Source organism: Cercospora beticola, chromosome 4 (assembly GCF_033473495.1).
Source record: "Cercospora beticola chromosome 4, complete sequence".
Taxonomy (NCBI): domain Eukaryota; kingdom Fungi; phylum Ascomycota; class Dothideomycetes; order Mycosphaerellales; family Mycosphaerellaceae; genus Cercospora; species Cercospora beticola.
The window spans coordinates 2483214-2509118 of NC_088938.1; the positions used below are offsets into that span (position 1 = coordinate 2483214).

The following is a 25905-nucleotide window of genomic DNA, read 5'->3' on the forward strand; positions in this document are numbered from 1 at the left end:
TCTGTTCTTCTCTCGAGACATCGCAGCGAGTGTCAAAGAAGACTGAAGCGCTACTCAAATGAATGGACGCAGCACAACTTGCCGCAAATGCAACCAAGCCACAACGCTCCTCCTACCTTTGGCTCTCTAGCCTTGCTTCTTCGCGTCTCACTGCGTCTTCGCATATCGTCATTCCAGCTAACAGCAACTCCCCTCAGTTGAATGGGTAATTCAATCTGTCGCTGGTACCCTTCCTCCCCTCATCACGAGCCCTCCAACCCGAAACTGTGAGATACTGGATATCTCGGTCCAGATTCCAAGTCCTGGTGCTGCTGGTGCGTCGATTCTGATCATTTGCACGATAGACATCGGAGGTTCGTCTACCATTGTTGTTGTTGTTGTTGTTCCCACCATTGTTCCCGCCATTGTTTCCTCGACCACCTGAGTAGAGGGAGTACTGGCCTCTGACGCTGCCGTCGCCACGCTGTGTATCATCGAGGACGATTGAAACACGGACCTGGCGACGATTGTTACGGAAGAAGGTTACATTGATGCAAGCACGGTAGCCAGCATTGTTGTTATTGTTGTTGTTACCATTGCGTGGAACGCATGTGCTCACGGTGCGCTGGTTGTTGTTGTTATTGCCACCATTGCCGCCGTTGTTGTTGTCATCATCGTCGTCATCATTGTTGTTGTTGTCATCGTCGTCGTTTGCGCCCTGTGGGATAGCTTCGCGCTCGACGAGTGCTGGTTCTGCTAGAGCGAGAGCGGCCGGTTCTGGGACAGCCAAAGCGTCTGGAGCAGGAGCAGCGAGAGACGTGAGTGGAGTACCGAGGAGGATGACGGCGGCCAGAAGGCTCTGTATCTTGGAGAAATGCATAATGCTGAGAAAACTTTGCACGCTGAAGGTCAAAAGCGTATTTTCTGCCTTTGGTCACTCTGTTGTCGATTCTGGAATGATGGTGTCCAGCTCATAGCACTTCATGCCATATTTATATTGTCTCGTGGCAGCTACGAATCTTCAACAACACATCCACCAGAGCGATGTCAGCCAGACTCACCGCTGGTCTCGGCCTCGACACACACTTCGTATAGCCATAGTGACAAGAGACCGGACCCGTGCCACTTCGCCATCGTTCGCTACGCTCATAGTCAACAAAGAAACTGAGCTGGCGCTGAGTACGATCGAAATCCTTCTCTACAACAAGTCGCCTGGGTGTTCTCGGATATGTTGTCCGTTGGTCGTAGACGTTGCATCGATGTCAGCTTTGGCAGAGACCTAGGGCGGCCCGCGTATTTCAGAGCGTAATCCAAAATCGACCACGCTGTTCGAGATCAGTAAGCAACCTGGACTGCAACTGCTGCTTCCACCGACCACTGCGTCCGCAATTCCACAGTGTCACGCCCAGATGCTCGTCAGTTTCGATCAGTGTACTGAGGCTTCACCAAGTGGCGGCTGGATGTGATCAGAACTATTGGATCATCTCGCTCTGGCGGCCTCGTGCCACGCTTCTGACTGATGAAGGACCAAGCCTCATTGCACCAGCTGAAGAGCTCTTTGTCGGTCGTTCGTATTCAGTATGCACTAGTGTAGCCGAAACAAGAGAGCGAATTTCGAAGCGCTTCAAAGTCCTACTTTGCGAGACATCGCGACAGACCGCTTCAACTGACGTGGCATAGCCGGGAGTGCATGTGACGACGACCGATAAGCTCGCTATGAGCACAGCTTTAGCAGAAATTGCCCTTCAGCTGCAGTGATGATGAGACCAATGTCGCCCACATCCCACTATGTCTACTCCTGACGCAGAACCATCTTTCACCCAGGACTTGCTCTTCATCCACTCCAGTACATCTTCTCTGCCTGGGCCTCTAGGAACACGTCCACTGAATCACGACTCTCTCCCGTACTCCAACCCTGCCCTCCCAAGACACTCACTCACACCGTCCCGGCGAACTGCGCTAAAATCTGCGTTGCCTTCTGTGTCTGCATCTCGTTGACATTGCTCGTCTCAGGACTGGCGTGTTCGTGACTCAATGTCTTGATTTACATAGGTCCATGGTCGATGGAATCTTCGATACCTCCGCTGTGGCAAGCTCGAGCTCGAGGCCGCTATGTTTGACTATTCAGCTCACTGGAAGGTTTGATTTCTGCTCGGGACGAGTTCGATTCGCAGTCATGTGGATTTCAGGACTGCTCAACGTACTGAGTGGGCACGATTAAGCATCGAGAAGCTTCATTTGGTTGGTCTCTGTCTAGCCACCAGCAGCTTGAATTGGATGTGCTTGTGTGAATCAGTGGATGGAAGCAAGCAGCCAAACAACTGAGTCACTCATGCAGCGGCACGAATATTTAAACCGAGGAGACACCTGCATCTTTCGTCATCCGTTTTGCGTCGTCCACTTCCACTGCGCCCAGGAACCAGACTTACGATGGACGACAACGCCGAGAAGAAGAGCGCAAAGTGTCCCTCAAAAGAACCCGAGGCAAGTGCGCCGTCCTCAATGAACGTGCGACTCATTCTGACAGGAATAGGTTCCAAAAGGCGACTAAAACACCAAGGATGTCGCGCCCGGCATCGAAGGCTCGACTGATGAGCGCGAGGCGATGATACAAGACATAATTGCGAAACTTCGTGATCCACCCCCACATCTTGCTGTGCTCTTCGAAGCGGTCCGCAAATACGAACGAGATCTCCTCGCCATCGAGCTTGTGAAGATGGCCATGGCTGCGAATCACGAGCGAGTGGCGCCTGTGGAGGGTGAGGCCAGGGCCAGTTCCGGCACCGGAAACTCGAGTCAAATCGAGCGTCCCTCCTCTCGCGAGGGTGCTTCGAACATGCCATTGCCTCGCAGCATATTCGGGGGCGACAAGGGCAAGGGACCGCAGGAGGAACTGAGCAAGGACGGCGGAAAGCCTTGATGCTGCATGATTCATGACCTTTGGCGGAGTCGTGCGATTACTACTGCCCTAACCTCTTTGCGTTCAGACTTGTCGACTATGGACCTGTTGCGCCGGGGTAAGATTAAGAAATGTGACTCTAGATCGAGAGTACCAAATCCCAGCCCAGTAAAACAAGTTTCTCATGATGAAGCCAAGTTTGAGTGATGCGCCGCTACTGCTGATACCGTGTTGATTTACTCCAGGCGAGCTTTAGTTTCGGCAGAGTCGTAGCTGGACTGAAGCCCAGAATCGCAAGTGACGGGGGCACCTTTGCGTAGCCTTCAACTGCTACATGAAGTCTTAGCTGGCATGCTTGGGCTGAGGGTCATGCAGATGCAAAGTGAGCCATTGATTCTCTGCAAACCATCTTCATCGGGGCTAGCTCGAACTGGTCCACTCACTGTGGAGGTATCAGAAGTACCATAACGGTATTACCAGCTCCTTGCACTCGGGATTACAGAAAGCCCTTGAAGACGAATTGTCGCTGTCCGTCCACTAGGTTAGGTGCCCATTGCTTTTCTCGTTGACCAAGCGTTGCAATTACTCACACAGCATTATCCTTCACGCTCACAAGGAACGTCGTGTGCCCCCTGCGCGTTACGCCTGCTCGGGCAAGGAAGGAGGCATGGCATCCGCACTCGCCTTTCCCGGACGCGTGACCTCAGGCTGGCAGTGTGATGATTCAGAGGCGGCAGGCCGAGGGCAAGACAACCGGAGCCATTGCTCGTTGCTGGAAAATTGCTACACCCGGCTGCGCAGACCGACGTACCCCATAACAAGCCTTTCCATCCTTCCTTAAACAACTGACCAATTATGCGAGCGCTTTTTGGGGTCCTCTGCCTGTTGCGTTGTTCGGCTGCATGACTCTGCTTCTCCTGCTTCACTCCAAGTGCATGTTGCACACTCAAGTAAGTGAAAGCGATCCTTGTATCTGCCCATTCGTTCCGGTGCCTTCGAGTTTGATCACTTGAGGAACCTAGCTAAGTAACAATGTAAAAGTGCAGCTCACATGATTCCGTCGGGAGCAAAAGTATTGAAAGCGGGCATGTCGTGCGTCAAGAAATAATTCCAGTCAAATTGCGAATCATTGAGAGCGTCCAAGTTCCAGTCCTCGCTACTCGCTGCAGTCGGGTGGTTTTCTTCGACTGGCTGCGCCGTAGTCCCATTCGTGTGCACATGCTGTGTCTGCAGTGCTTTCAGGTGCTCGGGCTGGGGATCTTCAGACCGCGCGCGTTGTATGCTCATTGCGAGTACTTGCGAGTCCTCATCCTTGCGCTTCTTGGAAAGGCGCACAAGGAAGCGGGCGGTCTTCAGAGAGTCTTTCATCGCCCCGGTCTTGAAACGATCAACGACGTACTCGAGCGTTCGCATGGCGGTAGACAAGTGGGATAGCGATTCTTTGCCGTCCATGGCGAGGAATACGCAGATGACTTGGAACGGAACGTTCGCGACATGCCACCAGGGCATCCCTTTCTCTGCCATCCTCCTCGCAGCCTGCAATCCGTTCAAGCCAATATTAAGAATTGTCTTGACAACATCAGGAGAGAGATTGGGGTTTGCGAGCCGTAGCCTTCTGTATCCACAAAGGCCTAGATTCGCCTTCGACAGTGCAATGCCGTCATGTTTCGGTTCATATGCATCCAGCTGTGTCAGGAATTCCTCCCACTGGCCCGCCTTCTCGCCTTGCTCAGGCTCGAGGAAACAAGATATGCTGTACAATTCGATGTAATCCTTGGTGTAATCACCCTCGACACAAGAAGGTAATCTTGCCGTGATGCCATGCAAGGCCACTCGCGTTCGGCCATATTCGAAACTCACCCAGGAGTTTAGCATGCGCGCCACCCAGAAAGAGCGGCGTCTGAGCTCAGGATCTGCAGAGTCGTTCGTTGCAGGGTGCAAGACTGAGCTGCTGGCTTCCAGTTGCAGCCCTATTGATTCGACCAGATGCATCGTGGTACATGTTGCCATCCACGTTGCATGCGGGTGGTCGGTAGTTCGTAACACTAGACATCGAAGAATCCAGGACTGTACGTCGGTCAGTGTAGGAGGCACCATGGTACTTGTACTTTCGAGTGCTGTCTTCTGAACATCCACTAGGCGGGGCAGCAGCTGCACCAAAGGATTGTTGTCTGAGTACAAGATGCCTAGCGCCGCAATGCCGCATAGAATGTGGTCGGGGACGTCGCACTCCCCGGGATTGGTCCATCGTGCGCCTATACCAGCGTTGACACGACTCTTGTTCAAGAAGCCGTATATGGGATGCACGTTAGTAAAGTACAGCTTCGCAAGCTGTTCCATCTGATGTCGGTTCAGAAAATCGGTGATTGGGGCTACCGCAGGGCGGACATATTGACTACTCCCAAGATTCCAGCCAAAGGTGAACAGCTTAGGTCCACTAGACGGGTCAAGTCGCATTCCGAGGAGGCGAGTAAAGGCAATGCCCGAGTTGGCTTCGAGCGCTCTCATCTTGGATAGATCTTCCATGCTTGGCAGCTCGTTCTCGATGTGGTCATTTTCCTCTCGGTTCATTTGGGCATCGGCAATGGCATGCTGCTCGACAAGCTTGCTACGTTTCCGCGGGTGCTTCTCGAAATAGCACCTGTGAGGCACTCAGCATCGTGTCGCAGGCGGTCTGAGCAGCTGGCGGTCTTACTTGTATTCGAACTGGGTGCACATATTACATGGCATATTGCCGTCGCATCGTCGCTTGCGAAGTCGACACGGCTCACACGCTTGCTTTGCGCGCTGGCGCTTCTGTCCTTGGGCTGTCATATCGCCATTGGCCGTCGCCGGCGCGGTTTCCTCTCCGTTCACGCCGGGCATGTCAGCGGCAGCTGTCATGAAACAGCATGTGAGATGGTCATTGGGATAACGATGGGAGACGATGCAGTGCGATCTTCGCGACAGATCTAGATTTCTCACGAACAGTAGGTGTTGTGCGAGGCCATCACAGGCAGTGAGCACGAGCGCTGGAGGAAAGCGGTTCTGCCGAGTGGCCCCGCATTAGCAAGAGCTTATCTAATACCTTCCGGTCTTTCTCACGATCGAGGCCTCTGGTCCGGACATCGATGAGGGTAGTCCGTGAGAGACATTCATTCCCCAACTCAACGTGCTCGTCAAGTCATTCGTTCAACAATAGGATGGTGGCGAGTACTGAGAATGATGAATCACTGGTATTCAGACATGTGATGCGAAATACGAAGTAGAAGCTGCGTGGGGGCGTGCAAATTGACGAGATTGCAGGTTACTTGGATCTACTCGGTCAGTCTATTGTCGACGATCTGGTACAGAACAGTCACCATCTTCATTGTATCCGAGAGTAATTGGTCACTGGTGGTAGACACAACCTTTTGGAATTCGCTGAACCGAGGAAGTCACTGACAGACTGCCCGTTTCGTTTCATGTCATTTCTCCCAGAAGAGCCTCAGGAAGGATTTAGCACTGGTCGTTCCGCTCCACGCGAAGCGTAATAGCTCGTAATCGCCTTTCTTGATCACAATAACGGTCCCAGAATGATGCCGACGTCCCGAGTCAAGCAGCAATATGAGCCCATTGACGAGCAAAGCAATGCCCTAGATCTGAGTAGGGCACGCTTCGTTGATGGCAGTCATCGCAAGGTCCAGCGACGGAGCCATAGCCGACACAGCACAATGCTCTTGGCACAATGCGTCCGCAGTCATCCGGCCGCAGTATAAGCGAGAGATAGCCTGGCGCTGCTGTATCCTCTGCTCTTCCTCCGCGACTCAAACCTGCCACTCGCAGTTCCATCTTCTTCGACTCAGCTCTTATCTCAGTGTTTGGTGTTCACGAATTGTCCCAGCGAAATGTCCGACTTGCAAGGTCTCGAAGCACGTGCGAAACCGAGGGATACATCGCAGCGCTGCACTTCCATCTGAAGACGCCAATCTAGAAAACATCAGCTAGCGCTTCATGAGGCACAGTGCAAGAGTTTAAAGCCGAATCAATAGGCCCCCGAGCTCTGTCCAGCGACTTCCGACTATTGCTGTGCCGCAGCGGCTATGAGAGCACCAACACGTCGGCGAGGCACAGCAGGCCGAAAGTTGTCCTTGAGGGCCTCGAAAGGTAGTATAACATGGACATCTCTACATCTTTCTACTCTCGTCGCGAAATGTCGATGTATTTGTATTTCAAATACCATTTCCCTTCTTGGACGTGCCGTGATTAACCGTCGCTCAGCAACCAATAGCGTACCGTACGACTGAGGAAGCTGCGTCATGCACGCGCTGCACAGATGGCTCCCGGGCTACTCCAAAATTCACGACGAGCAATTTCCCATCAACTCCAGGTCAACAACAGTCGCAGACATCGAGATGGCGCAGCAAGGGTATGGAGAGGCTCAAGATTACTATCAGCAGCAGCCTCCGCAACAGAACTATACCCAGCAGCCTCCAAAATACGACCAGAACTATGCCGCGCCCGACGGGGGTTACGGCGCGCCGAACGCGTACCAGGAAGGTGGCAAGCCATTCGAACAGCAGTTCAAGGTAGAGAGGCCGAAGTGGAACGACGTGAGTACATGATCGAGGAAGCATTCGCGAACGGCCGCGCTTCGCGAGCGCGCGCTCGAATCACGGCGCCTCAGATAGATGTTCCCCACGAGATGCCAAGGTGGCATTGGCTAATGTATCGTAGATCTGGGCAGGCATCCTCCTGACCCTCGTCTTTGGAGGCTTCGTAGCGGTCTCCGGTACGTCAGGTCGAGCGCGTTTCCTTCTTCAGCCTTACTGACATTTGCGGCGTAGCATACACCTTGCGCGCATATGCTAGCAACAGCGGCTTCACCAATGGAGGCTTCAATGGCTCGAGCAACACATTCTCGCTCAACGGCAACACTCTGGTTCTCTTCGCCTTCATTTTGGTGACTGCACTGGTTCTCGGATATGGCTATATTTCCCTGGCCAGGATATTCACAAAACAATTCATCTGGATTTCTGGCATCCTCAACATTGTCATGAGCTTCGCTACCGCCATCTACTACTTCTACAGGCGCTCATGGGTCGGCGGCGCACTTTGGCTGTTGATCGCAGTCTTTACCGTCATCTGCTTTATCAGTTGGATCAAGCGCATTCCGTTCTCCGTGCTCATGTTCCAGACCACAGTCGATGTCTCTCGCCGCCACGGCCATGTCTACCTGGTCTCTTTCATTGGCGGCCTTGTGGCAGCTATCTTTGGAGCCTGGTTTGCAGCGACATTGGTCGCAGTCTACGTTCGCTTCCAGCCAAACGAGAACAACCCAGCATGTAGCGCAAGTGCGGGAGGTGGAGGTAGTTGTAGCTCCAGCACGGTCATTGGGCTGGTTGTCTATATCACCTTTGCCGGATACTGGATCACCGAATGGCTCAAGAACACCATCCATGCCACAATCTCTGGCGTGTACGGTAGCTGGTACTTTGCGCCAAACAATCCCTCCAAAGGTGCGACACGCGGAGCAGCTCGAAGAGCGTTGACATACAGCTTCGGCTCCATCAGCTTAGGCTCGCTCATCGTGGCCATTCTCGATTTCCTTCGCTTCATTTGTTCGATCGCGCGTAATCAGGCTGGCGGTTCTGGAAACATGGTGGCCGACATTTTCCTTTGCTTCTTGCAATGCATTCTGAGCCTCGTCCAATGGGCTATCGAATTCGTCAATCGCTACGCCTTCAGCTACATGGCTTTGTACGGCAAAGCGTACTTCGCCAGTGCCAAGGACACATGGAGACTGATCAAGGATCGAGGCATTGACGCACTGATCAACGAGTGCTTGGTTGGACCTGTTTTGTCAATGGGCTGTCTCTTCGTTGCGGTCTGCTGCGCGCTCATCGCGTACGTCTACTTGGATGTCACGGATCCGGCTTACAACTCCGGCGGCGCCTTCACGGCCGTGATTGTGCTCTATGCCTTCCTCATCGGACTTCAAGTGGCAAGCTGCTTCGTGGTACCACTGAACAGCGGTATCGACACCATCTTTGTCGCGGCAGCATGGGACCCACAAGTGCTTATGCAACAGCACGGAGATTTATACCAGCGCATGATTGCAGTCTACCCTCACGTTCAGGTAAGCGCCCAATCAAGCTCAACACGTGTTGCAGTACTAACAGCACCAACAGCAAGCGATCCACGCTTAGTCTTGCTGCCCAGCTTGTGAAGCTCGGCACGATCCATACACAATAATATAGATTCGTAGCACACGCAAACAGATTCCTTCGTACACAATTGCACCGAGCTTGCACTGCCCGTCCTTCACATGCAGAGAAGCGGCGCGACTGCGGAGCGCCACATGACTGACGACGAGAAGCGGTGATGAAAGAGGAGGCTCAGCAGCAGTCGAGATCCAGATTGTATGCGGCTCTGGCCAGATGGCGAGGGGTAAGCCTGCAGCGCGGCTGCATCCTGGCGCCTCTTCTATTGGCTCTGGCTGGGGCATCCCGCAAACTACTGTGCTAGCAGCTGGGATTTCAGAAGGAGAGGGTTGAAGCGTGCATATCCGCCCTCGTGTCGGATCTCTGCCCACGAAGAAGTGCATGTCGACAGCGAGAGCGGTGTACCTGCATGGTTGCTGGCGGTGATTGAGGCTCGAGTCAGCGCAGTTTCCAGCGGGTTTCACACGGCCAGAACACTGGCAGCCGGATCATTTTCGATCGGGTTCCAACGTCACGATGGTGAAGTGCAATGGGAAGTGGAGCACAACGTGGTCGGCCACGGGCGCGTCCGGCGATTTATTAGCCCAGAAGGCCACCCGACGAGGCAAGCTGGCCAGCGAGATTGAGCGAATGGCAGCGATCGGAGTGTGACGAATGATGCAATCGGTGCCTAGCGCGGGCAGGCAGGCACGCCTGTCACGGATGGTGGGGTCGGGCTTGCCAGATCAATTGGTTTCATGAGAAGCAACCAAGAAAGCACTCTGACTTCTTCCACTACTTCAACTCTCCAAACACCTCGACCTTCCCTTTCCACACCAACAACTTCCTCCACTTCCCTCTCGCACCGCAACTCGCAACCACGCACGCCATCACGGCACTCGATCCACGCAGCAGCAGCTTCACCATCACCGCGGTAAGCACCTCCCCACGGCCACGTCATGTCGCCGTCCACGACTGCAGCGGCATTGCGTGCACCACATCCGCATTGGCACCACCACCACTGACACTGATAGCAGTCACCCACTTCACCTTCCGCGGGCTCACTTCGCGCACGAGCACAGCTCATTTCGAGGTGAGCCTCACTGCTCTTGCACGTGCACCTAACATTACCCTCCCCTGCACTCTCCACTTCGCCAACTTCGACCCGCTCGTTCTGCAAACACATCCGTCCCCACTCGAACAACACCAAGAACTCCACGACTGACTCGACTTCCAGCCACGTTAAACACAACACAAACAACAACAACACCGCCAACATGGGTCTCAAGGGTGTTCACTTCGGCGGCGGCAACATTGGCCGCGGCTTCGTCGCCGAGTTCCTGCACAACTCCGGTTTCGAAGTGGTCTTCGTCGATGTGATGGACAGTATCATTGAATCATTGCAGAAAAACAAGAGCTACGAGGTCACCGAGATCGGTCCCGATGGCGAGACTAAGTTCACCATTGACAACTACCGCGCACTCAACTCCAAGTACGAGATGGCTGCAGTCATCGAGGAGATCGCCACCGCCGACACTGTCACCTGCGCTGTGGGCCCCAACATCCTCAAGTTCATCGCCGAGCCCATCGCCAAGGGTATTGAGGCTCGCAAGTCAGACACCCCACTGGCTGTTATTGCGTGCGAGAACGCCATTGGTGCTACGGACACTCTCCGTGGCTTCATTGAGCAGAAGTTGGGCGAGAAGACCAAGTCAGACATTGCCTCGAAGGCCCGATTCGCGAACTCGGCTATTGACCGTATCGTGCCAATTCAGGACGAGGGTGCTGGTCTGAACGTCAAGATCGAGAAGTTCTACGAGTGGTGCGTTGAGGAGAAGCCTTTCGACGGCAAGCCACCTGCCATCAAGGGCGTGCACTACGTCGATGACTTGGAGCCATACATCGAGCGCAAGCTCTTCACCGTCAACACTGGTCACGCCACAGCTGCCTACTACGGTCACCAGGCTGGCAAGAAATACATTCACGAGGTGCTCGAGGACAAGAAGCTTCACGACATCGTGCAGGGCGCCCTCGAAGAGACCGCTCATTTGATCTGCACCAAGCACTCTCACATCACCAAGGAGGTAAGTTGTGATTGCGCCTAGATCTTCATCCGCTTTGACTGACCTCACTTGTTTGTAGGAGCAACAGCAGTACGTGCAGCAGATCGTCAAGCGCATCTCAAACCCAGTCCTCAAGGACAACGTCGAGCGCGTCGGTCGTGCACCTCTTCGCAAGCTCTCTCGTAAGGAGCGCTTCATTGGCCCCGCCGCCCAGCTCGCTGAGAAGGGAGAGAAGGTGGACAGCCTGCTTGGTAGCATCGAGCAGGCCCTCCGCTTCCAGAACGTCGAGGGCGACGACGAGTCCGTCGAGCTCGCCAAGATTCTCAAGGACAACGACTCCAAGGCAGCCACTGAGAAGCTGACGGGCCTCGACGAGAAGCACCCTCTTTTCGCCAAGGTGGAAGAGCGTGTCAAGAAGGTCCAGTCTGGTTAGGTGGGTTGTTCCTCGGGTCACTACAAAAGCATCCTTCGCTAACATCGTCACAGCCATCGAATCGAGTCTTCGCATACGGGTACAGCGCGAACCCTGCTTTACACGACCCTCCCACTCCTCCCAGCGTCTGAACTTGCTGTCATTTGCAGGCATGCAAATAGAGGGGGCATGAGCATGATTTACGAGAGCATGAATTGAGATACCAAAAGCGATGTGAATAGTTATCGTTGATAGCACTGGTTGCAATGACACGATGGACTGTGACTTCTTCTTCTCCCCATTGTAATTGCCTTCTGTTCGCCATTATCTGTCGTTGCCTTTGCTCCTCCAATGCCTTGACCATGGCTTCTTGCTCCCGCTGACCATTCGGAAGACAAAGAAACGTGCTGACAAGTCGGTCGTTGAGCACCCTGGCAGCAAGAAAGCAAGTCTTGGTGACGGCGATGGATCATTCTGCACCTACAAGTTCACCAACTCCTCCACCTCCTCTAATTCCAGCAGATGGAATTCCCCGTGTCGATCAACAAGGTTTACATGGCTTCTCTCAAACCATCCAGTTAGGGCTGACGTAGTTCACACCACCCTACTTCACTGCGCCCTCGTCCCCACTTCAAACGCCACTGCGACAGCATCAGCACGAGCCATTACTTTCACCCGGCACGAGCACGCATTTGTTACTGAAGCGATAGCTAACGTGTTCCACGTTGCGCAGCAGACACAGTGGGGCGAGAGGACTACCACGACACACCACACCTACAGAGACCGAGACAGGCCGATTTACGGACCAGGGCTCGAACCTAAGCCTTACTCGAGACGGGGCCGATTCCGAAGGATACCAGCACGACGGCGCGCAAGCAGCGCTGCTTGCTCGAGCAGGAGAGGCTGTGCGACTGTTGTTCGTGCTTGTCGGCCTCCGGGAAGCTGCATTGCGGGAGCCGGAGGAGAGCGAAGACGAGACGGACGAAGACGACGACGACGAACACTACATCAGTCCGGCACTCGCGCGAAGGAGCGGCAGAATGGCAATTGATCACATACCGTGCGTCTGCTACATACGTATAATGGAATGCGAAGAGCAGATGCGGAGGCTAACACGGGTGCGGTCAGGTATCCAGAGACACACGACCTCGCGCGCGCAGAGAAGGCATTCTACCCTGTGACTATACCTGTATCGTATGGCTTATTTGAATGCTGCGAGACAGTCCTTGTACTGACCGAGGGCTTCCAGACATTGGCAGCTACGCCATTACATCTCCTCGCCGGAACCCGACCACCTCTACTATGCGAGCGCGCACCATGTATTCTGCCTTAACACTGCAACGAAAAAGCGGAAACACATTGCAACACTGCCATTCGAGGCGCGGTGCACGGCCTCTGGCTATGGATACGTTTGTGTAGGTGGGGAGGACGAGGGACATTTTGCGGCGATCAAAATCAACGGAGCACTCGATGTTGATGCGGCGCTGCCACTCAGCAGCCTGGGCCAGAATGTCACACGAAGAGCGGCAACGGTCAAGGTCGAAAGGATAGGAGAAGAGATAGTAAACTCGATCTCGATCCATCGCATCCAGGACGAAGAAGCACATTTGGACGACATTGTGGCCGTGTTGACAAACAACGATCGCACAGTCCGTATATACAGCCTGCCCACTGGACATGAAACGAAGTGCAAAGGGATCCCATTCGCGGTGAATCATGCCACGATCTCACCCGATGGTCAGGTACTGGTAGCGGTTGGGGACTACAATCAGGCACATTTCTATCGACGGGTGATATTGGACGATCCTCCTCAGATACCGAAGCCTCACAATCGCTTAACGAGCGCAAGCGTGGACTGGAAGCTACTTTGCAAGGTCTCATTGCATGTGAGCTCACCGGACTCGACAGTAGGATACTTCACTACGGCATGGAGCCCCAATGCTCGGCTTGTGGCGGTGGGCAGCGAGGGCGGTTACATCACAATCATCGATCGCGACATACTCGAGGACGATGAGTTGGACGAGGAAAACCGAGACGAAGCCGTCATTGCTGTGGTACCTGGTTCGCGAGCCGATTTCCCGAGCCCGCATCCTGGAGCGATCAGGAGCATGGTGTTCAGTCCCGACCCGTGGGACCTGTTGATATGGAGCGAAGACCAGGGCAGGGTTTGCGTTGGAGATCTGAGGACTGGGCTTAAGAGTCGACAAATAATCGATTTGGAACCCAAGGACGAGCACCTGCATAAATACGAGATGGAAATTGTAGACCCGGACGAGGCAGCACTACCCGCTGTGTCCCAGCCCACTCATCTGGACGAGCTGGAGGCCGACTTGCTGCGCAGATATCGAGCGGCGCCAGACAATGCCAGTGCTGTAAACTTCGCGACAGAGTACATCGAGGCGAGGAGACGGCAAAGAGAGCACCGACAAGCTCTGGCTGCTGCGCGGCAGCAAATCACACAATCGGGCTCGCGAGCTCGACTCGCCGCGGCTGAGGCTATGGAGGACGACCCTCAAGGATTGACATCACGGGAACAGCAGATACTCGAGACATTGCGCACGACACGACAGCGGGAGGAGGCGCGGGCGAATGGCCAGATACCGAGATCTGTCAACTATACCACTCCAGACATGTTCACAACTTCGGCGCCTACAAGAAGTGGGCGAGAGACGCCCTCGAGCGGATCAATGTCACGGCCTATCAGTGAGATACTGAGTTCTGTACAGGAGACGTTGCCAACGCTAGAGCGGATACATGCTGCCAATCCGACAACGGCCTCTCACACTGTCGACAACGACGATCTCTTGCCTCCTCTGGCCACAATGCGAGAAGCACTGGCCGCATGGAGTAGCAACAGCGACGGCGTCCCCGCACCGCGTAGTACTACCAACGCTAGAAGCGCGGATCGCACAAGGGCAGCTGCAGGTCTATCCGGAGGAGAGTCTTCACGACGAGCCGCCGAACGAGGATCAGGGTCGTCGCCGTCCAACGCCGACGAGCATACTGCGGATGGCAGTCAGGATGACAATCCTTGGATCGTCATTGAAGAACAAATGGGAAGAGGGCCTTTGTTCGAGGCAGCAGCTAGAGCGAACCCGTCATCGCCGCTCCCTGCAGAACGTGAGCGCGACGCTGAGCGCGATGCCCGCCGGGAACGATACGAATCAATACAGAGCGAACTGGATACGCAACGACGTATCGCTGCATCAGCGGCTAGAAACCGAGAGCGCTGGCGATCTTCTCGTCTCGCCGGCAGCGGTATCAGCAGTGCAGCAGCTGAACGTGCCATCGCCATGGCCGAAGCTCGTCGGTCTGCAGCGTATCCTGATCAATATGAAGCTCTGATCCGGAGAACTCAGCTGCGAGGCTGGGGCAACCCCACTGGACGAGAGATTGGTGTTAGAACTGCTGGTCTGGCCATGAGTCCGGACGGGCGCATGCTCTGGGCCGCCTGTGAAGACGGAATTTTCGAGATCGATATCAGGACCAAGGGCAGAATGTTTCTTCCGAGCTTGCAGCCGCGATAGGCAGGTCACGGATGGTTCTGCTGGAGCACTTTTGGGTCTACTAAAGCGAAAGCATCTTATTGCTCGTTGTAGCAGGATTCAAGGTGCATGAATGGGACGAAATTGACGACTGACATGCCATAGTCTTGAGCGTAGCACTGTGGACAGCGCCTTACTTAATATCAAAATCATAGCTCTGCGGCGTGTATGCTCCATTGAACTGGAAAGATTGCCCCTCAAAATGCGTGTCACGTGAAAGCGAGCTGATCGGCCTCTCGATGTTCAGGGACCGCGGCGTATTCAACATTCCCCCTCGGAAAGTGCGTGCCACGTCTACATATCCCTTCGGACTGAACGCTGCCCAATTTCTCCCACAACCTCACGCCGGCCACCACAAATCGTTGCGTTGTTCACCTCCGCCTCCGGGCACCAGCTACATCGCGCTATCATGTCTTTGGCACCCAAGACCGAATCGCATCGCATCTTCGAGCAGCTCAAACGCCGCGCGCCCAACAAAATCTGCTTTGACTGCGGCGGCAAGAATCCTACATGGTCGTCGGTGCCATTCGGAATCTATCTGTGCCTCGACTGCTCCGCCCATCACCGGAACTTGGGCGTGCACATCTCCTTCGTCCGGTCCACCAACCTCGATCAATGGCAATGGGACCAGCTGAGGCGCATGAAAGTGGGAGGCAATGAATCTGCGAAGACCTTCTTTCAACGCAACGGAGGCTCGGCGGCGTTGAACAGCAAAGACCCAAAGACAAAGTACACCTCGAATGCGGCAGTCAAGTACAAGGAGGAGCTTCAGCGACGAGTAGAGGCCGACCAGAAGAGAAACCCTGACGGGATCGTGATCGAGGAGGAGGCAGGCGATGAAGGGCCAGAGAGCGGCACCAGCACACCCGCAAACGGAGATGACGACTTTTTCAGCAGCTGGGACAAACCGGCGGTCAAGAGAAGCAGCAACCCACCATCTCGAACGGGGACGCCGAGCCAAGCAGGTCGAGCAAGCCCGTTCTTGAACCCAGGAGCTGCCAACGGCAACGGCACTGCGAGACCCAAGAGCCCTCTCAATCCCACAAATGCAGAAGATGCTAAGCCGGCGCCGAGCAGAGCTGTACCCAGTGCCGCGAGGAAGACTACAGTGGCATCGAAGCCAAAGGCGAACATTTTGGGTGCCAAAAAGACTAAGCTCGGAGCGAAGAAGGTCGACGCTGGAGCTCTAGACTTTGATGAAGCTGAGAAGAAGGCCAAAGAAGAGGAAGAGAGAAAGGCAAAATTGGGCTACGATCCTGACGACGTTGAGACTCCTTCTGAAGCTGGAATCGCTGCCAAGCAGCCTGGTGCTGAGACGAGCACGATCCATCAGCCTACACCTCTTAGCCCTGGGAGAAGTGGTAGCTACGGTAATCCAAAGCCAAGGGAGAGGAGCGACAGCGAGATGGAGCGACTAGGCATGGGCGTTCGAAAGCTTGGATTCGGAATGGTTGGACAACAGAAGAAGCCCGCTGCCGCTGCTGGTGCGGCAAAGATTGGTGGCTTTGGCTCAACATCCCGAGCCGCTCCTGTTGAAGGTATGCATAAACGCTTGGCCATCATCTGTATACAGTTCTTGCTAACACCTTCCCGCAGACGACAGCGAACGCTACGCCCGCGATAAATTCGGCGCCCAGAAAGGCATCGGCTCCGACGAGTTCTTCGGCCGCGGCGCATTCGACAGCAACGCCCAAAACGAAGCCAAGTCACGGTTGCAGAACTTCGAAGGGCAGACGTCGATTTCTTCCAACGCGTACTTTGGCCGACCGGAAGAGGAAGGGCCAGAAGAGTATGGGGATCTGGAGGGCGCTGCGAAGGATTTTGTTAGGAAATTTGGCATTCAGGCGGGTGATGATTTGGAGAATGTTTCAGCATTGCTTGGGGAGGCGGGCAGTAAGCTGCAGGGCGCTATTAGGAGCTATTTGAACTCTTAAATTGGTTGGCGTGGAGTGGTGGTGACCATGGGAAGGGTTCGTGAGCGACAGAGAGAGCGACTTAGATTGTCTGGCTACTATGTGTGGCTGTTGAGCATACATCATGAATACTTTGACTATTGTTGCTGTGTTCCGAATGATGGTGAGCTGTGAACTTGTCGATTCTAGCCGTCGAGGCCATGTTTCTGATCGGAGCAACATCGAGTCAATCCCAGTCACAAATTTGGAACGGCACGATATAGTTCGGAGCCGAACATATGGCGGACAGAGAATAGCGACATGGGCCATCGCATGTCGTCGTTCATAAACTATGAACTGCTACTACAACTCGTCCCTCTTCGTCCTCGCCTTCTCTTTCGTAGCCTCTTCCTGCTTCTGATCCTCAACATCGGCCTCGAAATTCTTCTTCTTCGGGTTCTTCGGCTCGTCTTCCCCTCGGTCCCTCAGGATCGTTCCATCACCTCTTCTTACCACATTCTCCTCTTCTTGGTGTCCTTGCTGATTCTGCTTTCCACTTTCTTCAGCCATTTTGCCGATGCTTTCACTCAGTTCGTCGTCGAGAATTTGCTGCTGCTGCTGCTGCTTACGCTCGAGTTCTGGACTTTTGCCGACCTTCGCACCTGCTCCACCTGCACCGGCTCGGACTCCGCCTGATTTGATGCGCTCGCGGAAGTCTGAGGGAAGGGGTTCCGCTTGACCTTGTGCGCTGGGTTGCACAATGAGTGGAGGACGAGTTGAAGATGATGCTGCGATGCTTGAGGAGAGTGCGGATGTTGTAGAGGCGCTGGATCTCGAGGCGAGGCCTATTGATCCGAGGATAGCGAAGAGGGGTTTAAAGAAGATCCACTTGGCGAGAAAGATGGAAAAGTTCAAGAACCACAGCGGTAGTTTGATGAATGGTCCGTATACGAGCCGGCGAAATACCAGCCAGACCAATGTGCCGATGAGGATGTAAAAGGCTGTTTCGAGGTACCACGTGTCGCTCTTTTGACTCCTCAAGAGAGTTCCGAGGAGGTTACGCGAAGTGCTGAGGATAGTGTCGAGATTGCTGTAATCCTCGCTCAAGTTCCTCAAAGCAGCTGTTGATTCCTCAAATGTTTCCTGCGCGAAACGTGAGCGATCTAGCTCGGTGCTGAGCAGTTGGTGCGTTCTTCGTAAGGCAGCTGTTACGTCGGTCGTGGCGTTCACTAATAGCTGATCCTTGGACAGTTGCTTCTGTTGTTGATGTTTACTCCTGCGTGCAAATAGTCCTTCTGTGGCACTCAATTTCGTACCGTCCGCTGCTTCTCCGGGCGGTGTATCGAGATGATCTGCTTCTCTTCGGTATATGTCCAACAGCGCTTCTCGTTCTTCCCGCTTTGCTTTCTCGCTGGCAAGCTTCGCAGCTAGTTGTGCGTTTCGGAACTGTTGTCTCGAATGGAGAAGTTCTTCGCCTATTCGTGCAACTTTTGCGGCGAGACGCGCTTCTTCGCCCGCTCGGGAGTCACGTCGTTTCCGTTGTGACGATTGTGCCTTGTAGTCTTCGGCCTCTTGGTGCAGGAATTCGAGCTCTTCTTCTAGTTGCTTGAGGCTATCGTGTATATCCTGGGCAAGTTCGATCCGTACCACGCTTTCGCCTTCTAGAGGTTCGGAGCCGGGCTGGAACTGGAGCTTGGCAAGCTTGTTGATGAGGGAGTTGGTCGCTTTTATCGAGTCGGAGAGAGCATGAAGCTGGGTTGACAGCTGGGCAGCATCCATGGTGGAAGTGTCGGTATGTTTCTGTCGCCCAGATGACGTATCGTATCGCTGAGGGGTGCAGGGTGGAGGGGAGGTGATAGAGGCGCGGTGTCTATGGAGGGTGCATGGTCTTCACTCGCGGTTCGCATGTGAAAATGGTCCGTCCTCTTGCGCTACGAACTGTCGCTGCTGTCTGTGCCAACTTTGGCGTCTGCCATTAACGGTATTGATGGTGCTTGGTCATGAAAACGTGGCAGTAACTTGATTAAGCAGCGGCCAGGGTCCGGCGGCTTGCATGCGTCCCGCAAGGCTCGAGCTACCTGTCCTCTCACATCGTCCACCACCACTACCCGACTTCTATTCACTCCTTGACCAGCCGTGTTCCATTGCTGTGCAACGCCGCCGGGAAATCTCCTTCAATCTGGCGTCTTCTCACTGAGCCACTGCTCCCTCCCTTCCAGCCTGCGGGCTGCCGCCAATCCGCCATTCGTCCATTCGCTATACTTAAATTATACCCATCATGCCGCCCAAATCCCGCTTCATGAAGCTCGACGCCTTCACCAAAACCGTCGAAGATGCACGAATCCGCACCTCCACCGGTGGTCTGGTCACCATTACATCGCTCATCCTCATCCTCTATCTGGTGTGGGGAGAATGGAGCGACTACCGAAGGGTCGTCGTGCACCCGGAACTTATCGTCGACAAGGGGCGTGGCGAGAAGATGGAGATTCACTTGAATGTGTCCTTCCCTCGCGTGCCCTGCGAGCTACTCACCCTCGATGTGATGGACGTGAGTGGAGACGTGCAGACGGGTGTCATGCATGGAGTGAACAAGGTCAGGCTTGATCCAAGCGGACGAGAGCTGTCCAAAGAAGCACTGAACGTGAACGGCGAAGATCAGGCACAACACATGGACCCGGACTATTGTGGAGAGTGTTACGGAGCACCCGCTCCTGCCAATGCGAAGAAATCTGGATGCTGCAACACTTGTGCCGAAGTACGGGAGGCATATGCCGGTGTGAGCTGGTCGTTCGGGAGAGGCGAGAACGTGGAACAGTGCGAGAGAGAGCACTATGCTGAGCACCTGGACGAGCAGAGAAAGGAGGGATGCCGGATTGAGGGCGGTATTCGCGTGAACAAGGTCGTGGGCAACTTCCACCTTGCCCCTGGAAAGAGTTTCAGCAATGGGAACATGCACGTTCACGATCTGGACAACTACTTTAAGAGCGGAGAGGTCCAGCATTCCTTCACACACAAGATCCATCATTTGCGATTTGGTCCGCAACTACCGGATGACATTGTGCAACGAGTGGGCAAGAAGGGCATGGCCTGGTCCAATCACCACTTGAACCCTCTGGACAACACGGAACAATTCACAGATGAGGTTGCCTACAACTACATGTACTTTGTGAAAGTCGTTCCGACTGCGTACTTGCCTCTGGGTTGGGAGAAGACCAACTCGATACTGGACATCCCCCACGAGCTGGTCGAGCTTGGAGGCTATGGCAAAGGTGAATCTGGTAGCATCGAGACTCATCAGTATTCTGTAACCTCGCACAAGCGATCTCTGTCGGGAGGAGATGCGAAGGAGGAAGGCCACGCCGAGAGACTACATGCTAGGGGTGGTATTCCCGGCGTGTTCTTCTCATATGTAAGATCTTCATCCCTTATCGCTACTCCATTACTAACACAATCTTAGGACATCTCACCCATGAAGGTCATCAACCGAGAGGCCCGCGCGAAGACCTTCTCCGGCTTCTTGGTCGGCGTCTGCGCTGTCATAGGAGGCACGTTAACGGTCGCCGCTGCCGTGGACCGGCTCTTGTACGAGGGCGGCTCCAAGTTGAAAAAATATCATGCAAGCTAGATGCATGTCTAGGATCAGCATGATATACGATAGATGTACTTGTTTCCACTATTTGAGCAGCATGGTCCGGAGTCATCGTGTGAATACAGAATCGCGGCGTTTGGGAGACGTGTTGAGTAACAACTAGAGCACGCATGAAAAGGCTGCGAGCTGGGTTTGAGAATGTGCAGTGTGAAATTAGGAGGGGCTGGAAGGTTTGGCAGGGTGGTCGCGTAGAGTTCAGTCTATGCTGCGTGAAGCATGTGAGTGCACTTCACGTGAAGTTCACGTTGTGTCAACGATGTTTGCACATTGCCTTTCGCTCACTTATTTCTCAACGGTTGCTGACCGGTAGATCTCGCCTCGTTTCGCGTAATTCTCACTTCACCCAAAGCTCACGACGTCTTCACAGCTCTTGACTTGACCTAACCACCTTCAACATCCTGTTGCATCGAGTGCTGCACATCCACATACCTACTTCGCCCTATACCACTCAAAGCTTTGAACATCCACTACTCAAGCACATTACGCTACGCACCGGGTGTCGCGACCGTCCACCACAACACTGACAACCCAGTATCTTTCAAGATCAACCCCGACACCCAACCCACACAAGCCACCATGCCCGAAAAACTCAAGGGCCCTTTCAGCTTCAAGGTCGCCAAGGCGGTCCTCAGCCCATCAGACATGGAGCGTTTGGCTTGCGCTTTTCTTAACACCGAGAATGTCTATCAGGTATGTATGAAGCTATCCTTATTGCTACCAAGCACGGGATCAAGCTGGCTCCATTGCACCATTGCGGTCTTGTCGCTGATATAATCCCAGTTCGATCTCAACAAGGCTGCCTCCGATTTTGGTGGCGCTAAACCAGACAGCTTCAAACGCTCGATCTGGGTCATTACGAAGAAGATCAAGGAGGCGATGGAGGGTCAGGGAAGTGATGCCGGTGGCGACGAAGTGGCTGCTACGCCAGCGAAGTCTGCTGGCAAGAAGCGTAAGGGGGCGGCAAGCGAGGTCAACGGGGATGAGAGCGCCGTGAAGAAGAAGGCGAAGGTGAATGGTGCTCGTGGAAAGGCTAAGAAAGCGAAGACTGAGGTGGAGAACGGCGAAGACGATGGAGAAGATCCATTGGCGGGTGCAGCTGACACTCCGGTGAAGAAGGAGAAGCATGTTGCTGGTGAGGGTGGCGATGGCGACGACGGGGATGACTGGTTGGTTTGAGTGACTTCATTCGACTTCCAAGGCGATCGAAGGAATAGCGATGTTGGAAAATCTGTGCCACAGAGTCTTGAGCCAAGGAAGACGAGCTACATTCTGGACTTATGTCTGGTAGTACTCTGCGAGTAGTTATTGTGCTGATGATGTACTCCGTCTCTATCAGCACTCAAGCACATGAACAATGTAGTTTTCTGGACCCGCTTCACTTCACTTCCCACATGTCATTAGAAAATTGGTTGAGATTAGGCACGATCTCAACTAGTCGCCATCGTGACCTTCTGTCCGTTTGCATCAGCTGCAGAAGCTTTACTTCGACCCCTGCCTTGCCGGCGCGCGCATAATAAGCACCAATCTCGCACTTTACTTCGACTTTCTTCGCAACACAAACATCCGCTCCTCGCTTTCCGACAGATCAGCTTCGACCACCACACATCACATCCATCCACACACATCGGTAACACTTTCGATCTCTCACTCATACAGACCCTCACTGACTGACATCGATCAGCCAACATGTCCACCACCATTGACTTAAGCGCTATCCCGGAAGGCGACTTGCGCCGCTTCGCAGCCTGCTGGCTCAACTCCGAACTCAGTGTACGTCTTCTTACGTCCCTTCCACTACACTTCTCATCTGTCACCGCCAATCGCACCATACTCATCGTCTTCGACAGACCAACTGGGAGGCAGCCCACGCCACCTTCGATCCGGAAGGCAAACTCAAGCTCGCCTCCTTCAAGACCGTGACCCAAAAGGCTAGCAAGAAGGCAGGCGGAGGAGGTGCTGCCGCCGAGAATGGAGATGCTAAGCCAAAGAAGGCCCCTGCGAAGCGCAAGAAGGCTGCGTCCGAAGCCAACGAGGACGGCGGTGATGGCGAATCGAAGTCCAAGAAGGCTCGCGCACCAGCTAAGAAGGGCAAGAAGGCTGCTTCGGAGGAGAAGGTCGTTGAAGGTACGATCTGCTTCGTCTTCCACTTTACTCAGATGTTTTACATTGCTGACACTTCGAGCAGATGACGAGGCTCCGGTCAAGGGAGAGGAGGGAGAAGATGAATGAAAAGGCGACTCCCAACACCGACTTTGCTTCAATAGCGCCTTGGACTAAAGAAAGGGATGACCTTGACCGTGTCTACAGAGTGGTCAGATCCGCATCTTCAGGATAGGGGTCTCCTTTGGATGCGCGCTAGCGTGTCTGCATTAGCCAACAGTCTCATTGATCTGATCAAGACGCATTGTGGCGCTGCGACATAACTACTGAATCGAGTTGAATTGAATTGAGGCGTCCCTGAGTTCGTGCCCTCGTCTTGAGCTTCCAGCAGTCTTTCTAGAATCGTCCTTTCTTGTCGTTCAGGTAGGCCCCGCTCATGCATCGGGTCCAGATCCGAAACGAGTGCCAGCAAACTGCGGCGTCTGCCTATCGCCAAGGCAATCGCACGACAAAGTCATCGCCCTTTGGATCAGGTTGTTCGCTGACCAGAGTCCATCGCAATTACGAAACAGAACAACCTCCCGCACTCCCGCCTCCATGACTCCCCTTGACTTCCCGTTCACACTCGTGAGCAACTGCGGAGAGCACGAAGTCCTGCTGAAGAAGTTCCTCCAGCCCTTCAAGTTCAAAGTCTCGTCAACCGATGACGAGGATGAATACTACATCGCGGTCTTCGAAGGCGTGTACAGAGGCAAACTCGTGGTCATCAAGGTTTACGGAAGCCTTGCTGGTTGCAGTGGCGAGCAGGCGTGCGTCCGTGCAGCCCGAGAAGTGAGAGCGCTGCGGCGATTGAGCAAACCATCGTCGCCATGCCCCCATGCTCCGCAACTTCGAGCGAGCTTCCAAGCAGATGGGTCGTGGTCCGACCGCTATCCCAACGACCCTGACTGCCAAGTCATCGTCATGACCAAACTTCCGGGGAGACTCATTGGCGAAGACATCTTGGGAGACCCGGATCAGTATCGCCGCGTGGCGGCTGCGTTCAAGAGAGCACTGGAGTAAGCCATTCACTTCTGGAGGAGATGTTTAGTGCCGCGGTTGCAAGACTAACGAGGTCTGTCCCTTCCTCCTAGTGATATCCATGCCCGAGGCGTAGACAACCGCAGCCATCACGACGGAAACATCTTGTGGCACGAGCAAGAAGACAAATGGTGAGCGACGGCCCTCGGTGTCCTACATTCCAGACAGGCAGACTGACCAGCCCACAGCTACATCATCGACTACGAGCGTGCTGGGTTTACTGAATTGCCAGATTCTTGCTTTGCCGATTGGTTATGCGGCCGTGCATCACTACAAATCGAGCATGCCTTGAAGGGAGCAGAAGAGTCGTCTAGCGCGGCTGGCCTTGCGTCGAAGGGAGGAGAAGAGGCGTCTATGGCCTGCGAGCCTGCTTCGGAGGGAGTCGAGAAGTCGTCTAGAGCGGCAAAGATTGAGGAGCTACAAGACCAGATGGCGGAGGAGGCCCTCCATGTCGATGAAGACTGATGAAATGCTTGGACACTGCTCCCGAAGCCGACGTGTGGTTCTTGAAGTTGCAGAAGCTTGACGGAGCAACAATGGAAGCGGCATTGATCAGACTCAACGTGTATGCAGCACCGATGTGTCGTCCGGAGTGATGTTGGTAGAATCTGAGTCGAAGTCTTCAATTGCGCTCTCGGCAGCACATTGTCAGGGAACCAGCTTCAGGAGGACCATCATCTTGATGGCCGGGATAGGGAGCATCGCATTTGATTCAAACTGTTACATAGACTGCGCTGACTTTGTGCTATGAGATGAAGCACAAGCAGTCCACGCCAACGTAGAACACAAAGAGTGGATATACAGCCAATGCCACTCTGTTCTTGATGACACCACTGCCGCCCAAAATGCTCACGCCAGCCGCTAATGACCACAGTCCAAGCACGCTGTAGACGGGTATTCGTACTATCGTGGGAACGTGGAAGGCGCTGAGGATCGAAGCGATGACCATGGGGAAGAGTGTGTAGCCGATGATGCAAACGGACTGGAAGAAGGAACTGTCGTATGTCAGCATTGTGATCGAATCCAAAGCATCGATAAACGTACATATTCCCTCCGAGCAACTTGATCTGCAGGGTCACAACTGCCTCGCCAATCCAGATGAGAGCAAAGACTCCGCTGAAGACAGCGGAGCGCTGGTCTTCTCTAGCACCAAGCGAGAGGAAGAAAGACAGAAGCAAGCAGAAAAGTAGCGGACCCCTGTACATATCATTAGCACGTCCTTCAGCGTAAAGACGCAGCAATGCAACATACCATAGATCCCAATCCCTCAAACCCTCGCTCATCCCGCCCTGCTCCAAGATAGTATCTGCATCAACTTGTGGCCATCTTCCCACAAGACCTCTGATATGCCCTGCCACGCCTGCTGGACCTCCTCCTTCGCCATTGTTTGCATTCATACCCTCCCCTCGAGCCATGACACCTCCAAGTAGGTACTTGGGGTAAAGCACCTGCCGCATCTTTTCCCACACGGCAAGCAGATCGCGCCGTAGAGTGTCCCAGACAGATTCGTCAAGTGTGTCAAGTGGTGCGCGGCGATCTTCGCCAGCGATGGCGTTATTGAGGTAGCCTTGAGCGGAATTGGCTGCGCGGGCGTTGGCTTGGGATTGTTGGTTTGTGATGTTGCCGGTCAGGGGTGCTCGGTCGCTCGTTGAGACGGGGTCGTCGAGATCGTCGAGAGTGGCTGTTAGAGAGTCTGTCAATATGGCAAGGCGGTGGTCTAGATGGAGGAGCGCATACCATCATCGGGATCGATGAGGTCGTCTTCCTCGACGGGTGCATCGTAGTGTTCGTAGGGGTTGGCTGATTGATTGCGTCCACTGCCGGGACCAGGCATCATTGCAGCCATGACGCTGGACGGGGTGAGAGGATGTTAAAGTGGTCGTTGCTGTGAGTGTTGTGGTGAGGTGAGCTCCGTGGTTATGGTGCAGCACTAAGATACAGCTGTCGCGAATGCCCTGACGCGTTTCTCGGCTGAGCTTCCCCAGCCCTTCCTACGCATAATGCCCGCGCCTGCCGCTATATGTACATGTATATTCGTTCACTGCATATCCAGCTTGAACCAGCTTTACGCGTGTTTGCGACTTCTCAGACTCAGCATTGACTCGACATGACACTCAATGGAGCA

The 25905-nt window shown here is 54.2% G+C and overlaps 13 protein-coding genes across 13 annotated transcripts; 9 read left to right on the forward strand and 4 right to left on the reverse strand.

The window, feature by feature from the left end:
* Positions 1–193: 193 nt before the first annotated feature.
* Positions 194–859, reverse strand: RHO25_006621 (uncharacterized protein; the record flags this gene model as incomplete). Its single annotated transcript, XM_023597435.1, has 1 exon — positions 194–859. One exon carries the CDS (start codon positions 857–859, stop codon positions 194–196), a length of 666 nt encoding a protein of 221 aa, XP_023451989.1.
* Positions 860–2409: 1550 nt separating this feature from the next.
* RHO25_006622 (uncharacterized protein) lies at positions 2410–2899 on the forward strand (the record flags this gene model as incomplete). Its single annotated transcript, XM_065602813.1, has 2 exons — positions 2410–2487; positions 2540–2899. 2 exons carry the CDS (start codon positions 2410–2412, stop codon positions 2897–2899), a joined length of 438 nt encoding a protein of 145 aa, XP_065458885.1.
* A 1026-nt stretch (positions 2900–3925) lies between these two features.
* RHO25_006623 (uncharacterized protein) lies at positions 3926–5761 on the reverse strand (the record flags this gene model as incomplete). Its single annotated transcript, XM_023597436.2, has 2 exons — positions 3926–5519; positions 5574–5761. The coding sequence occupies 2 exons, from the start codon at positions 5759–5761 to the stop codon at positions 3926–3928; spliced, it is 1782 nt and encodes a 593-aa protein (XP_023451990.1).
* Positions 5762–7155: 1394 nt separating this feature from the next.
* On the forward strand, positions 7156–9045 carry RHO25_006624 (uncharacterized protein; the record flags this gene model as incomplete). The annotated part of the gene is made up of 4 exons (XM_023597438.2): positions 7156–7449; positions 7574–7628; positions 7684–8975; positions 9028–9045. 4 exons carry the CDS (start codon positions 7156–7158, stop codon positions 9043–9045), a joined length of 1659 nt encoding a protein of 552 aa, XP_023451992.1.
* Positions 9046–10316: 1271 nt separating this feature from the next.
* On the forward strand, positions 10317–11535 carry MPD1 (protein disulfide isomerase (PDI) protein; the record flags this gene model as incomplete). Its single annotated transcript, XM_023597439.2, has 2 exons — positions 10317–11123; positions 11182–11535. The coding sequence occupies 2 exons, from the start codon at positions 10317–10319 to the stop codon at positions 11533–11535; spliced, it is 1161 nt and encodes a 386-aa protein (XP_023451993.1).
* A 501-nt stretch (positions 11536–12036) lies between these two features.
* RHO25_006626 (uncharacterized protein) lies at positions 12037–15041 on the forward strand (the record flags this gene model as incomplete). The annotated part of the gene is made up of 4 exons (XM_023597440.2): positions 12037–12091; positions 12295–12574; positions 12643–12708; positions 12764–15041. 4 exons carry the CDS (start codon positions 12037–12039, stop codon positions 15039–15041), a joined length of 2679 nt encoding a protein of 892 aa, XP_023451681.2.
* A 427-nt stretch (positions 15042–15468) lies between these two features.
* RHO25_006627 (uncharacterized protein) lies at positions 15469–16993 on the forward strand (the record flags this gene model as incomplete). The annotated part of the gene is made up of 2 exons (XM_023597441.2): positions 15469–16597; positions 16656–16993. 2 exons carry the CDS (start codon positions 15469–15471, stop codon positions 16991–16993), a joined length of 1467 nt encoding a protein of 488 aa, XP_023451994.1.
* Positions 16994–17314: 321 nt separating this feature from the next.
* Positions 17315–18730, reverse strand: RHO25_006628 (uncharacterized protein; the record flags this gene model as incomplete). The annotated part of the gene is made up of 1 exon (XM_023597442.2): positions 17315–18730. One exon carries the CDS (start codon positions 18728–18730, stop codon positions 17315–17317), a length of 1416 nt encoding a protein of 471 aa, XP_023452427.1.
* Positions 18731–19229: 499 nt separating this feature from the next.
* On the forward strand, positions 19230–20576 carry RHO25_006629 (uncharacterized protein; the record flags this gene model as incomplete). The annotated part of the gene is made up of 2 exons (XM_023597443.2): positions 19230–20360; positions 20409–20576. The coding sequence occupies 2 exons, from the start codon at positions 19230–19232 to the stop codon at positions 20574–20576; spliced, it is 1299 nt and encodes a 432-aa protein (XP_023452426.1).
* Positions 20577–21176: 600 nt separating this feature from the next.
* Positions 21177–21776, forward strand: RHO25_006630 (uncharacterized protein; the record flags this gene model as incomplete). Its single annotated transcript, XM_023597444.1, has 2 exons — positions 21177–21290; positions 21381–21776. 2 exons carry the CDS (start codon positions 21177–21179, stop codon positions 21774–21776), a joined length of 510 nt encoding a protein of 169 aa, XP_023452425.1.
* A 510-nt stretch (positions 21777–22286) lies between these two features.
* RHO25_006631 (uncharacterized protein) lies at positions 22287–22829 on the forward strand (the record flags this gene model as incomplete). The annotated part of the gene is made up of 3 exons (XM_023597445.1): positions 22287–22370; positions 22448–22724; positions 22786–22829. 3 exons carry the CDS (start codon positions 22287–22289, stop codon positions 22827–22829), a joined length of 405 nt encoding a protein of 134 aa, XP_023452424.1.
* Positions 22830–23297: 468 nt separating this feature from the next.
* On the forward strand, positions 23298–24245 carry RHO25_006632 (uncharacterized protein; the record flags this gene model as incomplete). Its single annotated transcript, XM_065602814.1, has 2 exons — positions 23298–23758; positions 23969–24245. The coding sequence occupies 2 exons, from the start codon at positions 23298–23300 to the stop codon at positions 24243–24245; spliced, it is 738 nt and encodes a 245-aa protein (XP_065458886.1).
* A 280-nt stretch (positions 24246–24525) lies between these two features.
* Positions 24526–25626, reverse strand: RHO25_006633 (uncharacterized protein; the record flags this gene model as incomplete). Its single annotated transcript, XM_023597446.2, has 4 exons — positions 24526–24775; positions 24825–24977; positions 25032–25461; positions 25518–25626. 4 exons carry the CDS (start codon positions 25624–25626, stop codon positions 24526–24528), a joined length of 942 nt encoding a protein of 313 aa, XP_023452430.1.
* Between the last annotated feature and the right edge of the window lie 279 nt (positions 25627–25905).